Source organism: Trachemys scripta, chromosome 9, assembly GCF_013100865.1.
Source record: "Trachemys scripta elegans isolate TJP31775 chromosome 9, CAS_Tse_1.0, whole genome shotgun sequence".
Lineage (NCBI taxonomy): Eukaryota > Metazoa > Chordata > Testudines > Emydidae > Trachemys > Trachemys scripta.
In genome coordinates this window covers 5,283,258-5,297,369 of record NC_048306.1, presented here as the reverse complement: position 1 = coordinate 5,297,369, position 14,112 = coordinate 5,283,258, and the positions used below count along the sequence as shown (strand labels likewise).

The following is a 14,112-nucleotide window of genomic DNA, read 5'->3' as shown; positions in this document are numbered from 1 at the left end:
CTTAATCCCCTGTGGAGACAGCGCTATGTCAAGGAGAGAGCTTCTCCTCTCGACATAGTTACCGCCTCTCAAGCTGGATGATTACGCTGATGAGAGCTCTCCCTTTGGCACAGCGGTGCAGCTGCACCCTGTGCCACTGTAGCATTGTACATAAGGACAAGTCCTTTGCAGCTAGGTGTTGTCATTGCAAAAACAGTAGGAAAAGTTTAGAATAAAGTGGGACTCAGTACATCTTTTTAAAGTACATTTCATACCCAGTTCAGTAAATAAAAACCTAACTCCAGGCATTCTCAAAGTGGTGGTTGGGACCCCTCAGGGGGTCATGAGGTATCAGCCTCCACCCCAAATCCCGCTTGTCTCCAGCATTTATAATGGTGTTAAATATATTAAACTATTTAATTTATTGGGGATGTTGCACTCAAGTTTGGTTCTGGGGCTGTTATCAGAAGACCTTTGAAAAAATAAAATAACAGGAAATGGAATAACATTTAAAACTGACAAGGTCACAACAGGCAGTAAAATGGGGTTTTACTCCAGTGGAGGATCACACTTGAAAAGATGCGGAGTCTGAGCTCACATTAGAAGTTCCAGTGTATAGAAGAAATGTATAGTTACTGAAATACTGCCCACTCTCCTACCATGAAAACGCCTCCAGGGAATGTAGGAACAAGGCCTCTTTGATACCTGGGAAAGTGCATTTTGGATGTTCAAGAGCCAGAGATGACTCCTGGGCCTTACTATTTTTGCCTCAGTCACTCAATGTTATCAGAAGACCAAGATGCAGCAGAGGTGATGTCTGCCACAAATCTCTACTCTTCAGTAATAGTAGGAGAGGTGGCTGGTGGCTGGATTCCTATCTTCCAGATACAACAAGCAGTCCACTTTTCTCCATGCAAACTCTTCCCCATGGCAACACCCCTTGTCTGATGCTTGGCTTCCTATGCAGAATCTGGTGTCCAGTCACCCCCAACCTCTCCAATTTAGGCTTCCACTGTAAGACATTCATTTGCTCTCTTCCCTCCAAGAGATACTCCACCCAATAAGAAGTGGAAGTGTTGCAACTTCTTTCCCAATGAAGAGCGAGGAGCAAAGAGAGAGCCTTTCCCTAGCCAACTTTGCTTCAACTGCTGCAAAGGCTTGGTGGGGACAGCCTCAGTCCTCTGCTGAAGAAGGTGTACAGTACTGCCTGCCATTGCAAGAGATGGACCCTTTTTTCCACTAGAGAGTGACGCTGCCTAGTTTTGAACAGTACCGAAATAACCTGGGGGGAAAAAAAAAGTAATGAAATGACAGAAGGGAGGAGCAAGACTCTAGGGCTGCTAGTGCTACTGGATGTTGTCAGATGCTACCGGTGTGGTGCTCTGCTTTCTCCTATGTTGATATCACTCGGCTGCGTGCATGTGTTCCCTCTGTGTGCTGCCCCAGCTCTGTGCAGATAGCAGACCCGAAGAGACCCCCCAATAACCACAGAGTCTAGTAAGGTACGAAGGCACCTCAGCCAGGTTTATTGCGACCTTGCCACAATTGCAGTTCCCCGCAGATTACTTAGTCTACAGGGCATACTACGAGAAAGTGCCGCTCGGCAATGGACTCAGCTCAGTCAGTGGCGGGACTTTCCACTGCCCCCTCGGCTGGAGAAAGACACCACCCCAGGGGATACATTCTTATACACAGGTACAAACAAGTTACACATCACTACTGACATATTGAGGTGCAACCCCTCTACATAGTAAGGTGCTGCCTCTCACCTTGTACATGTTGGTTCGATCAAAACAACTCTATCCATCATTTTACCCTTTTGTCCCTGTCATTGGGATGGGTCGGCCTGTTCCATGTTATCTGTGGAATGTTCCAGTATAGTGTGTGTGCTGATATCTGGTGTCCAGTACCTTTTAGGTATGTCTCTTTTTGCAGCATCCGCCCTTTCCTTGCCAGCTTCTGTGAGCAGGGCCTGCCTCTGGTTCACAGCTTAACTTTGCTTTATGTTAACAAAGTCATGACCATTACTTTAGTTCAGGCCTCATACTGGTCCTCTGATACCAAGGTTTATATCTCAGGGCCTCTTACTACACTGGACTGTCTTGTAAATGATCCACACAGCCTGTTGTGCCATCATTTCAGTGCCACTGTAGATCCATTTAACTGTTAGTGTTCCAATCTGAGACTAGACTCCCATATTTTCAGAGCTAAACAAGAAAGGAGGTACAAGTTCCACATGCAGAAATGATTGTGCAATTGTGTACCTGCAATTGCTTGGGTAACTGCATGCACATTTTTGCATGTGGACCTTAGTGGTTCAAATCAGATCACACTTTCCCTGAAAATGGCACCTGTAGTAGTAGGCCTCAAACTGCCAATTAGTAATTAAAACTTTATTTTCAAATAAAGCTTATTCCTGCTGAGTGTTTCTCCCCAGCTGAGCTGTCAATTACTGTTTTGAAGAAGATCGCTACAGGTATCCAGATGACCATTTGTAACGGACTTTTCCTTGATGAGCCAGATTCCCTCTGTCATTTTGAACCATGAACTCGTTACTAGATAGGATGCGGGTTCAGGCTCTGCTGGCGCAAGCTCTCAAGAAAACAACTATGAAGAGAACAGAAGAAAGGATAGCTGCCCTGTTCTACATTACTACAAGGTCCCACGCTAATAGAATGAATGGATTTTACTTTCTCCCAGATCTGTCTCGTGAGTTCTTTATGCACACTGCAGCAGCCAGATTTTCTTTTAACTTTCCAGAGTAGAGTGGAGTAGTTCATACGTGTTTTAGAATGGTGTGTTCTGAGGAGAACTTGTTGAAAATAGTTTAAACTTTTGTTTCCAGTGGAAAATGTGCTAGCTTCTATGTTGTTTTGTGAAACTTCATGTTCTTATCAATATTTTAATCTAAAATGTTCATTTATCATTTTCTCTGTGCTCAAAATAACTTGAACAGTGATATTTTTAACAAGGTGTGGGTATTTAAGATTTTGAAAATGGAAAAATTCAATGTGTTCTGTAAACACTATGTAAGATTTGTAAAAAATTGACACAAATTGAACAATTATTTCAAAATGCTTTATTGATTTTTTTCAATTAAATTTCCAAGCTCTTAATTGTTGACTGCAGTCCTGATTCTGTGCACACTTGCAAACACTTAAAACGTATGCATAACTTTACTCACATGTATTGCTATTGACTTCAGTGGGACTGTACACAAGGGTAATTACATCCTTAAGATCTTGCAGGATTGCTCCCCTATATTAGGATAAAGTATTCAGATAAGATACCGATGGGTCTGATATAAATATCTAAACACAGAGAGGATATTCATTTTTATTTACAAGCAACCGTTCAATACAAAAGTTCTACTTACTTTCACCATATTTAAGCACAATAATAAAGGACCTGAAACCATTTATACAGCCACAAACTTGTTTCTTCATTTAGAATGAGCAGAGCTTCTGTTTTTTAAAAAAATCACACGTTCAGAGGCTTTCAATGCAGAATTAAAGGTTGTTTCAAACTTTCTGCAGTCGCTAAAAGAGGCAGGAAGATGCAATCACGGATGTGGGTTAGAGCTCATAGCTGCACTAAACTTCTGCAGTGAAGGCAGAATTCTTAACGATGAATCCAGAAGAGCGAATTGTGACATGGCTTATTTCATTAGGAGTTTTAAATTCCCCCAAAAAGATGATAGGCGATCCAGAGCAGTTCCTGAAAGCTTCTCTGAAAGATGGAGTAGTACTTTGCAAATTGGTTAATCGGCTTCTTCCAGGACATGTGGAAAAGGTAATTTCTTAAGTGTATATTGGTGGTCACTATGGCAGGAGCATCTTGCCACACTGTGCTGCATGTCTCTCATACTCTGAGAAACCAGAGCACGATATTTTACCAGCAGGCACCGTTTCTAATGACTTTTTTAGAGGAGGGAAGAAAGGAAACATGCCATCTGTGGTTCAGAGAGACTTCAGTATTTTATCTTGTGTCAGATACTGTATTGTTAGTTGGATATAATAAAATATAAATTTGGATTGTAGCTTTTTAAAAATTCGTAATCTCTTAGAGAAATTTTGTCAGCAACAAGAAACAATCAAAAGCATATTGTTTGCGTTTACGATTGGAATTGGCTGAAGTATGCATGCCTGGTGTAAGTCCTGGCATGACTTTCATGCATGCTCTTGTACTTGAAGTAGAAATATTTATTTACTCAACCAGAGGTCATATCTTCAAGTTTTAGATAATGTATCTATGACTTGTAAATATAATGCTTGAATTTTAAAGACAATTCCATAAAGAATGTACTAATATCTTGCTAATCAGGAAAAATAATAAGATAGAGAAGGGACTCATCTCGGAATAAAAGTACCTTTCATCGGTGCCAGTTTGTATTTGGTCTGGCCAATGCATTTGCAATGTTTTGAAGCTGCTAAACCAAATCAGTACATCGTGTTATAGTTTTACTTGGTACGTAGGCAGACAGTTCAAATCAGCAATAAGTAATTGCAAACAGAAAAGCGGAAGGAGCTTGATGGGAGATAGGAAATGGCAACACAGAGGACAGGCTGTCAGTAAAATGATAGAAAAAACAGATTCCTCCCCATCCTATAAAACAGGAGCCTTTTAAAAAAAATAACCTGAGCTAGCTGGATATATATCTCCATTTATGTATGTAGTGGTGGTTTTGGGCAGTGTGCTGGTAAAGGTCAAGCTTCTCAGTATCACTTAGGGCAGTGTCATATGCTGACATTCAAAACAATATGCCGACCATTTAGATTTATGCATCACTTCCTCCAGTGGCTCTTCCTGGTTCAACAGCTTGCCAACCACCCCCATGCCTCCCCCTAAAAAGCTTCCCTAATTCAGAATAAGATGCACATGTCAAATATCCATGCAAGCCTGCTGAGCAGAGAGTAGCCTGATGGTAATACAATAATCATGTCTGGGTTTTGTTTCTTTAGTATTGTCTGGAGCCCAAAAATGAAGCAGATTGCATCAGTAACATTCAGGAGTTCTTAAAAGGCTGTGCCGCACTTAAAGTGGAGGTAAGTTATTCCACTTATCTCCATTACACCTTTAAAAATTATTATTCTGCTATTCTGTTTCCCTTGTGAATGTTCCTAAATGGAAACATAGCAGGAAATTAAATGGATCATTATTGATAATCTCTTGTTTTAGTAAAATGCATGAGAGTCTGGATTCCTTAATATTCGGGACAGGGATTCAGAGAGATTTTGCAAATGTAAAACGGTGTCTCAGAATTGAACAGACTACCTTTCAAGTCTTTGAGATGAAACTAAATGTTGAAATAGGAACATATACTAAAAATAACATTCTTTCTAGAGAGAGCTGAGCAGTTTGAGCCTGTTGAAGATTTTTTGGTACTAAAGAAAAGTTCATGCAATCCTCAGCCCTGCTTGAATTGGCTTTATGTTGTAGTAATATTAAGGCTACTTTACATTTATCCAAGGTCTTTCCTCACAAAGGGTTGTTGTGTTAATTGTGATAGAATAAATAGTTCCAGGGAGTCAAAGGTATTAGCATGACCCTGTCTCTGCACAACATTAAACGGTTAAATAAGACTTCAGATTTTGAGTACAGAGACCTTGGCCTACTTAATCCCATGGCAAACATACTAGAAAATTCATGCCAAAGTCTAGACATTTATTGATCAGGATACACAGGAGAAAAAAGAATCAGAAGATGTTTTAGAATTCAAATTGACAGGTTCTGATTAAGTTTGTTCTGTTAACCAATCTAAATCCCCTTTTCACATAGAGCACATGTTAGTCTTATTTTGTCAGGCAATCCTTCTTAGTGGAGCGAGAAGGTATCGGCACATTCCTTATTTTCTCTGTTGGGACTGCTGGGTGTGAATTACACTGGTAGTCTCTTGTGGAGTAACACCTGAACCTAACCTCCATGAACCGGACTCAGACCACCAACTGTCCTTCACAGATCACTGGAGAGCCATCAGGTGGTCATGACTTACAGTCACTATTGACTTTATCTGAGTTCAAAAGTGTAAACTCTTTCTCCACCCACCATGATTCAGATGTGAGGCAGGGCTGTGTAAGAACCACTTACAGTGGGACCAAAAGATTTGTGATGAGATTGGGTGCAATTTGAGGTGCAGTAGAAAGGACAATTTTTTTTGCATTTTTAGGATGCCATGGGATACAAACAAGGAGAAAGCTCCTGCACAGACTCACCAGATACTATATACTCACATGGTTAAGGACACACTGAAAAGTCCAAACTGGACCAAGTGATAAAAAGTGTCTCATCCCTTTTCCCATCTCCATTCCCTTAAGCAAACCCATCTCCTGAAATACTGTTCCTTTTGAGGTCATCAGCTTCTGCACTTTCTTTCTACCTCATGTCATAACATTTTGTTGGTGACTTCACATCAGTTTCCACAGCAATAGTGACACCACAAGCAAATCAAGGATAAGTTTATTCAGGTGGAGAATCAACAGCAACATCTATTTTTGGTATCTACTATTACCATATTCTTTGAGTTCCTCACAAGCCTTAATGTATTTATCCTCACACCAGCCCTGTGTGAGGGGCAATGCTATTATCCTCATTGTAGGGACAGGGAACTGAGGCCCAGAGACTCTGAGTGACTTGCCCAAGGTCATGCAGGACATCTGCCATGGAGCAAGGAATTGAATTTGGGTCTCCTGAATCCCAAATTCACACCCTAGCCATTGGGCCATCCTTCCTCTCCAGTAGATTATTAAAGTTTACCTTCACATGCTTACGTGCAACTCCTAGCATGCACACATAGGTGAGGGCTGAATTTGACTGGATGTTTGTTTATTTTAACAAGAAGGAGAACTTTATTTAGCAAGGTAAAATGGTTATTGATGTGAGAAAATAGTTCCTGTAAATGGCTGGATTTCTGAACCAAGCCAGGTACCTGCTAAATTAATCAGATGTTTGGATTAAATAATATAGTCAAGAGTCAATATTTGATAGTAGAGAATGGAACTTTAATGCTGCAGTTTTGAGCAGTTGGAAATCTGGGCTGCAGGTTCTAAGACCCTGATCCTGTAAACACTTTTGCATGTGCTTAACTTTAAGCATATGAGTTAGTCTCATTGACTTCAGTGGGACTACACATCGTCTTAAAGTAAAACATGCACAGAAGTGTGTAGCAGCCTTGGGGCCAAAATTGTTTTTTTTATATTCGATCTCAGTCCAATATTTCCATGATGATGATTTAGTTGGTGTTGTTCCTGCTTTGAGCAGGGGATTGGACTAGATGACCTCCTGAGGTCTCTTCCAACCCTAAGATTCTATGATTTCCTTTCCAAAATGCAGCCAAATACTTTGAAGTGTACTGGGAATTTCACACTTCATGGAAGCAGGGTTGTAATTGAACATATGGACACAAAGAGCCAGGAGGCTTTGAATTTGCTATCTTGTGGCAATGACATTTTATTTTTCAAAATGTCACATCCTTGATTAAATTGTGACTTTCACAAAGCCCTGCATAACAATTTGTCTCTATTTTAAAAAAGTTTAGATAAGCTGATGCTTTCATTTTAACTGTTTGTCTCCTTGCCTTTGTTCTCTTGATATTGGGCTTTTATTGGATTTTTTTCTGCCTCTATCCCACCTAGATATCAGATCCATATTGGTTTCTATCACCTTCTCTTGATATTTTGACAGTTCTGTTGGAAATTTCTACTAATTTTTCTTCTTAAGGTATTGTGAGAGTGGGAGCCACCAGCCTGTGCTGTTGCATATAGTCTGACAAGTTCTTTTTCCTACGGCCGGAGCACTGTTGTCTGGCTATGGAGAAAAGCTGCGGTGTTAGTTTGGTGGGTTTCTATTTGAGGAAGCTGTAGCAAGCAGTAGGAGAGCTGGTTCTCTTGGGGTAGAGCTGCTCCCTGGGAACCGTGCGCTGGCGTTTGGGTGGAGAATCCCGAAAGAAAGGTTTCAGAGTTCTGGTTGATTTTGTGACTACCTTTGTTCCAGGACTGATGCATATCGTGTAAATAAAACAAGTTACACTAAGAAAATACCTTGTCTCCATCCCCAGAGAAACAACCTGCAAGACCTTAACATAGGCTACTATTGGGCAGGCAGAGGGATGACAATATTTTAGAGGTAGTGATTAAAATAGATGGAAACAGGATGGGTGAGCGCCTACTGCACCCCCTAGAGCGCTTGCCCCGTTCCCCAGCCAGGGCGAAGCGAGGGAGCTCCTTTTGCTTTGGCAGAGGGGAAACTGAGTTTCTCCCGTATTTAACCTGTCCCCAGAGCTGCCTTCAGCGCCGGGCTGGTATGAGAAGCTGCTACCCGATGCACCGAGCGTTTGGTGAGGCTGCAAGCTGGATACACTCGCTTTGGCGAGAGATGCACTGGGCATCTCCGGGCGCTGAGTGTGCGCCAGCCCGGCTGGGGCTGCAGTGCGGGGGAGCAGCTCTGTGCGCTGGGAACCGCTGGTAGCGCGCCAGGGAAGGGGGCAGCCGCTGCTCGCCCTGGGCCGTGCGCTCCCCGGACCCGGGCGCAGCGTGCGCGCTGGGGGGAGGCGCTCCCTGTCACTTCCCCTTCCTAGCGCCGCGATCCGGCTCCGGGTCAGAGCTAGCAGCCGCCTTCCGCACCCAGCAGCGCCGCCTCCGCCGCGGACAGACCCCGGGGGACCGGGGGCCGCTGTCATGCCCCGGGGGTGGCCACCACGCCGCCCTGCGCCGCGTGGAGACTGAGTGCCCGCTCCTGCCGTGAGTGCCCGCTGCCCCCGCGCCGCTCCCTCCCCAGTCCTGCCCTGGGTGCCCCTAGGCAGCCCCTCCGTGCCCTGCGCTGTCTGCCCGGCCCCCTGTGCTGAGTGCCTGGTGCCCCCTGCCCTGCGCCCTGGTCCCCTCCCGCGCCCTTCTGCTGAGCGCCGGCTGCCCCCTCTTCCTCTGCCCCGCAGCTGGTGTCTGGTGCCCGCACTGCTCGGGGCTAGGGCACGGGGGAAGTGTCCCGTCCCCCCATGGAGAGCCCCCTCCCCACAGCAGCCTCCTCTCTGCAGCCCACAGCACGGCCGCACGTTAATTCAGTGGCAGCCTCCACCACCAAGTCCCCTGCTCGCCGCCTGGCATTGCAAACCCTTCTCTGACCGTCCGTGGCAGCCGGTAAAATAACTCACCACTGGTGCCCGGCTTCCCCCGATGTGCTTAGTGCACGCAGAACTAGGGCAGTCCGTGCCCCGTGCTGACTGAAGCTGCTGTCTACATATTTTAATGTTCGGTGCTATTTACGTTTGGAGAGAGGATGTAACCAAGGCTGGTGGGGAGCAGAAACAATTGTACCGGAGCCCTGAGCTCAGCTCTGGGTGAAATAGGAGGGGGTGGGGTCCGAGCAAACAAGAAATACCAGGGTCCCAAATATCTCAGGACCGGCACAAGTTGTATGAGTGACATTTATGGTGGTCGAGTTGGAAAAAGGGGGATTTGCTCTTTATGGGGAGAAGGTGCCATGCACAAGAGTGGTACAGTGCAGAAGGACTGGCTGGTACCTAGGGTGTTAGGAAAGGTGGAGGTGTGACCAAGGTAGTGCTGCTAAGATTGTGGGACCAGCTATTTTATGCTGGGCAGAATCTTCCTGGAGGAAATTCTCTTCATTAGAGCAAGGACTGGATAGTGCTGATAAAAACATTCCCCCCTGTTCTGGCAAATCTCAATTTTGCTGGTTTTCAGAGATATAATTTGGTATAATATGCGGATATAATATTTTCACAGATATAGACGCTTGGACCTGTTCCTGCTCTCACTGAAATCCATTTCAGTGGAAGCAGGATTAGGGTCCTAATTGCCAAAAAGGACTGACTGCCTAGTGGTTAGAGCAGCAGGTGGGACTACAGCTGTCTTAGTTCACAAACCTTTGTTCTGTTTTGGTCACATGGGTCTATATCCTTGCTGTCTGTTTCACTTTGAGTTTTGGGCTTGTGCTAATGGTCTGAGTTTTGCTGGTTTCGTGTTAGAACCATGCAAATCTGCCTTCTTTCATCCAAAGCCCTACTTCATTTCCAGTTTGTTAAAAGGGTCTTAACCCTTGGTGAACCTCATTCACATACTGGGTTTATAATAAATCCAGATATTCCAAAACTTTCACACACATCCCTAGGTTTGTTCTCAGTTAGTGACTTGCTAAATATGGTAGGGCCTGATTTTCAGAGGTGCTGAGTACCTACAGCTCTCATAGAATATGAGTGGAATGTCTCTCCCTTCTGCAGACCTTAAGACATTAAAAATGGCCATTCTGGGTCAGACAATGGCCCATCTAGCTCAGTATCCTGTCACCTGATAGTGCCCAGTGCCAGATACTTCAGAGGGAATGAACAGAACAAGGCAATTTATCAAGGGATCCATCCCCTGTCATCCAGTCCCAGCTCCTGGCAGTCAGAGGTTTAGGGACACCCAGAGCATGTGGTTGTGTCCCTGACCATGTTGGCTAATTGCCATTGATGAGCCTATCCTCCATGAATTTATCTAATTCTTTTTTGAATGCACTTATATATTGGCCTTCACAACATCCCTTGGCAACATGTTCCACAGGTTGGCTGTGTGTTGTGTGAAGAAGTACTTCCTTCTGTTTGTTTTAAATCTGGTATCTATACATTTCAGTGGGTGACCCCTGGTTCTTGGGTATGTGAAGAGGTAAATAACACTTCATTATTCACTGTCTCCACACCATTCATGATTTTGTAGACTCTATCATAACCCCCCAGTCATCTCTTCTCTCACCTGAACAGTTCTAGTCTCTTTAATCTCTCCTCATATGGAAGCTATTCCATCCCTTAATTATTTTTGTCCCCCTTTTCTGTATATCCTTTCCAATTCTAACATATCTTTTTTAGGTGAAGCGACCAGACCTATACACAGTATTCAAGGTGTGGGTGTACCATGGTTTTATATAGTGGCATTATGATATTTACTGGCTTATTACCTATTCCTTTCCTAATGGTTCCTAACAGTCTGTTAGGTTTTTTGAGTGCTGCTGCACGTTGAGCGGATGTTTTCAGAGAACTATCCACAATGACTCCAAGATTTCTTTCTTGAATGGTAACAGCTAAGTTAGACTATATCATTTTGATTGCATAGTTGGAATTATGTTTTCCAGTGTGCATTACTTTGCATTTATCATCTGAATTTCATCTGCCATTTTGTTGCCCAGTCACCTAGTTTTGTGAGACTCCTTTGTAACTCTTTGCAGTTTGCTTTGAAATAAACTATCTTGAGTAATTTTGGATCATCTGCAAACTTTGTCACCTCACTGTTCACCCCTTTCCCCAGATCATTTATGAGTATGTTGAACAGCACTGATCCCAGTATCGATCCTTGGGGGACTCTGCTATTTACCTCTTTCCATTCTGAGAACTGGCCATTTATTCCTACCTTTGTTTTCTGTATTTTAACCAGTTACTGATCCATTAAAGGACCTTTCCTCTTATCCCATGACTGTCTACTTTGCTTAATAGCCTCTGGTGAGGCTTTCTCAAAATTCAAGTACACTATATCCACTGAATCACCCTTGTCCACATGTTTGTTGACCTCCTTAAAAATTAGTGAGGCATGAGTTCCCTTTACAAAAACCATGTTGCCTCTTCCCCAACATATCATGTTCATCTATATGTCTGATCATTCTGTTCTTTACTATAGTTTCAACCAATTTGCCTGGTACTGAAGTTAAGCTTATTGGCCTGCAATTGTCAGGATAGCCCTTGGAGCCTTTTTACAAAAATCAGCATTTCATTAGCTCTCTGCCAGTCATGTGATATAGAGGCTGATTTAAATAATAGGTTACATACCACAGTTAGTAGTTCTACAATTTCATATTTGAGTTCCTTCAGAACTCTTGGGTGAATACCATCTGGTCTTGGTGACTTATTACTGTTTAATTTATTTATTTATTCCAAAACCTCTTCCACTGACACCTCAATCTGAGATAGTTCCCCTCAGATTTGTCACCTAAGAAGAATGGCTCGTGGGAATCTCCCTCACAGTGAAGACTGATGCAAAGAATTCATTTAGCTTCTCTGCAACGGCCTTGTCTTCTTTGATTGCTCCTTTAGCACCTGGATCCACGGGAAAGGATTGCTACTCTTCTAATCTCTCTCCAAGCTCCCACCTCGATCCACTTCCTCTCTCCTCCTTACAGTTGAGGACTGGGAAAGCTGCAACTGATTTTATCCTAATATGATGTCACCAGTGCGGCCACATGTTTCCATAGGAGGAAGCCAGGATCTGTTATTTCTAATGTAGGAAAAACACCATGACTCAGTTTGGGTAAATTGGCGTCAGTCCGTTGACTTCAGTGAAGCTTCACTGATTTACACCAGCTGAGGAGCTGGCCTCTTGTCTTTTACTATCGTAAAGTATTGGTAGAAAGTGCCACACACACTTCTCCTTTTGGATTTGCAGCTCATCTTTAATTAAGAGAATAAAATTAGGGACAGGAGAAACAGAACGAGAAGAGTTTATATCTTACAAGTAAGGGCTTGTCTACACGGAAAGTTATTCTGGAATAAGGTATGGAGTGAATTTAAAGTGCAGTAGTTATTTCAGAATAATTCCCTAGGTGGACACTGTTATTTCAGAGAGCTATTCTGGTCAATTTCCCCCATGTAGATAAACCTAAAAGTTGTTTTCTTTCCTTCCATCACCATCCCTTTTGCACATGTGTGCGCGCACACACAGAGGATAAGTCTAATGAAGATGAGCGCACCCGTTCATTCTGGGTCTGGAGAGATCACTGCTTTCTTGAAGCATTTTTCTCAATCACTCCTTTAAAAAAAATACTGATGCCACCATTGCAAGTCTGGGCTTGTTTTCCTTGACTGCTGAAGTGGAAAGAAAAGGACATGACCCAGAAAATGACACAGCAGAGAAAACATAGGCAAACATTGCAATCCCAGAGTTTACTTTCATCTTCAGCTTGGCAGAATGAAGCCGTGCTAATGTGATATCACATACTCTAGTCACTGCCAATGGGGTCACTGTACTCATGAGCTCTCTTAGCCTGCCTTTTGAGGGAGGAACTAATGTTGCTATTTAAAGCTGAAACCCTTGCTCAAGTAGCAACTACTGCAGAAAAACTACTTCAGACACCAGTGGGTTGTGTATGGCCCACTCCTGTGGGAGTCTTACAGAAACAAACCCAAGAATAGATTCAGCACACGCATTAGAAGATCTGCTTAGAGTATCCCCAATATATGTGGAAACTTCCTTCAATGTTACAGAGTTATAGAAGTATCAAAGGGATAAGTCTGGGTAGTTTGGAGTAGTGTCATTTGAAAAGCAAGCTACTAAGTTTAACACACTCTTTCATACAACTCTAAATGGGGAGGCTTCTGCTTCTGCGTATTAGAGTTTTAGCAGGGGTGGTTTTAATACCTCTTCTTGCAGATGATATTTTCCTAGAATGCCTGACTGCAAGGATCCAAGTGGTTATATAGATTTTTAAAACCGAGAACTGCATGTTATTGTCTTCCTCACCTACTGTGTAATGTCTACTGCTCAGATGCTCTGCGATGTGTGTGGCACGTACTCCTAGAGAGAGAGAATATAGAAACTTGGATTCGGGGGAGGGCAAAGGCACTTTTTACTTCTGACTTTATTAGGAATTTGGTAAACGTGCATGAGGAACTATACGTAGGAAATGAAAAAGGGCCCCATTAAAGAGTAACCCCTCTTTCTGTGAATTTTTTAAGTAATGAATGATCTTGTGCTTCTTTTCACTAAGTACTTTTTAGTGCACCGGGAGAAACTGTCAGTGGATAGTGTCTGACTGGACAGTGGTTAAGGCCTTCCGTGCTCATTGGTTTTGCAGAACTATAGCTCTAGCCCCAGTACAAAGTATACCTCTGAATGAGCAGGTGGTGTCCCCACACAAGGCTTCTTGTACCTCCTCAACACCACTCAAGTGGTTTGAAAGGATTTGCACAGACCCTCTGCACTAAGGTGAATTTCTCCCATATCAAAGAGTGCGACGGTGGCTAGAGTGCTTTGAAAACCCCCAAAGCATCTCATCTGTTATACTGGATCGATGTGTAACAGTGAATGCCACTTACAATGCAGAATTTTATCACCATGGTGATGATGGTTTCTAACAGGCCAGGTCCAGAAGATCACTGAACCC

The 14,112-nt window shown here is 43.3% G+C and overlaps 1 protein-coding gene across 7 annotated transcripts in view; it reads left to right on the top strand.

The window, feature by feature from the left end:
• Positions 1 to 3,584: 3,584 nt before the first annotated feature.
• The window catches only part of ARHGEF6 (Rac/Cdc42 guanine nucleotide exchange factor 6), a 55,593-nt gene continuing 45,065 nt past the window's right edge, over positions 3,585 to 14,112 (top strand). For 2 of the 7 annotated variants that reach the window (XM_034781361.1, XM_034781357.1), the window contains exons 1-2: positions 3,585 to 3,771; positions 4,941 to 5,024. In XM_034781361.1, the coding sequence (XP_034637252.1) occupies positions 3,607 to 3,771; positions 4,941 to 5,024 (249 nt within the window). In that variant the 5' untranslated portion in view covers positions 3,585 to 3,606. Of the gene's footprint in view, positions 3,772 to 4,940; positions 5,025 to 8,555; positions 8,715 to 14,112 lie in introns of those variants that run through there. The other 5 variants (XM_034781360.1, XM_034781358.1, XM_034781362.1 and 2 more) reach the window with 4 other exon arrangements.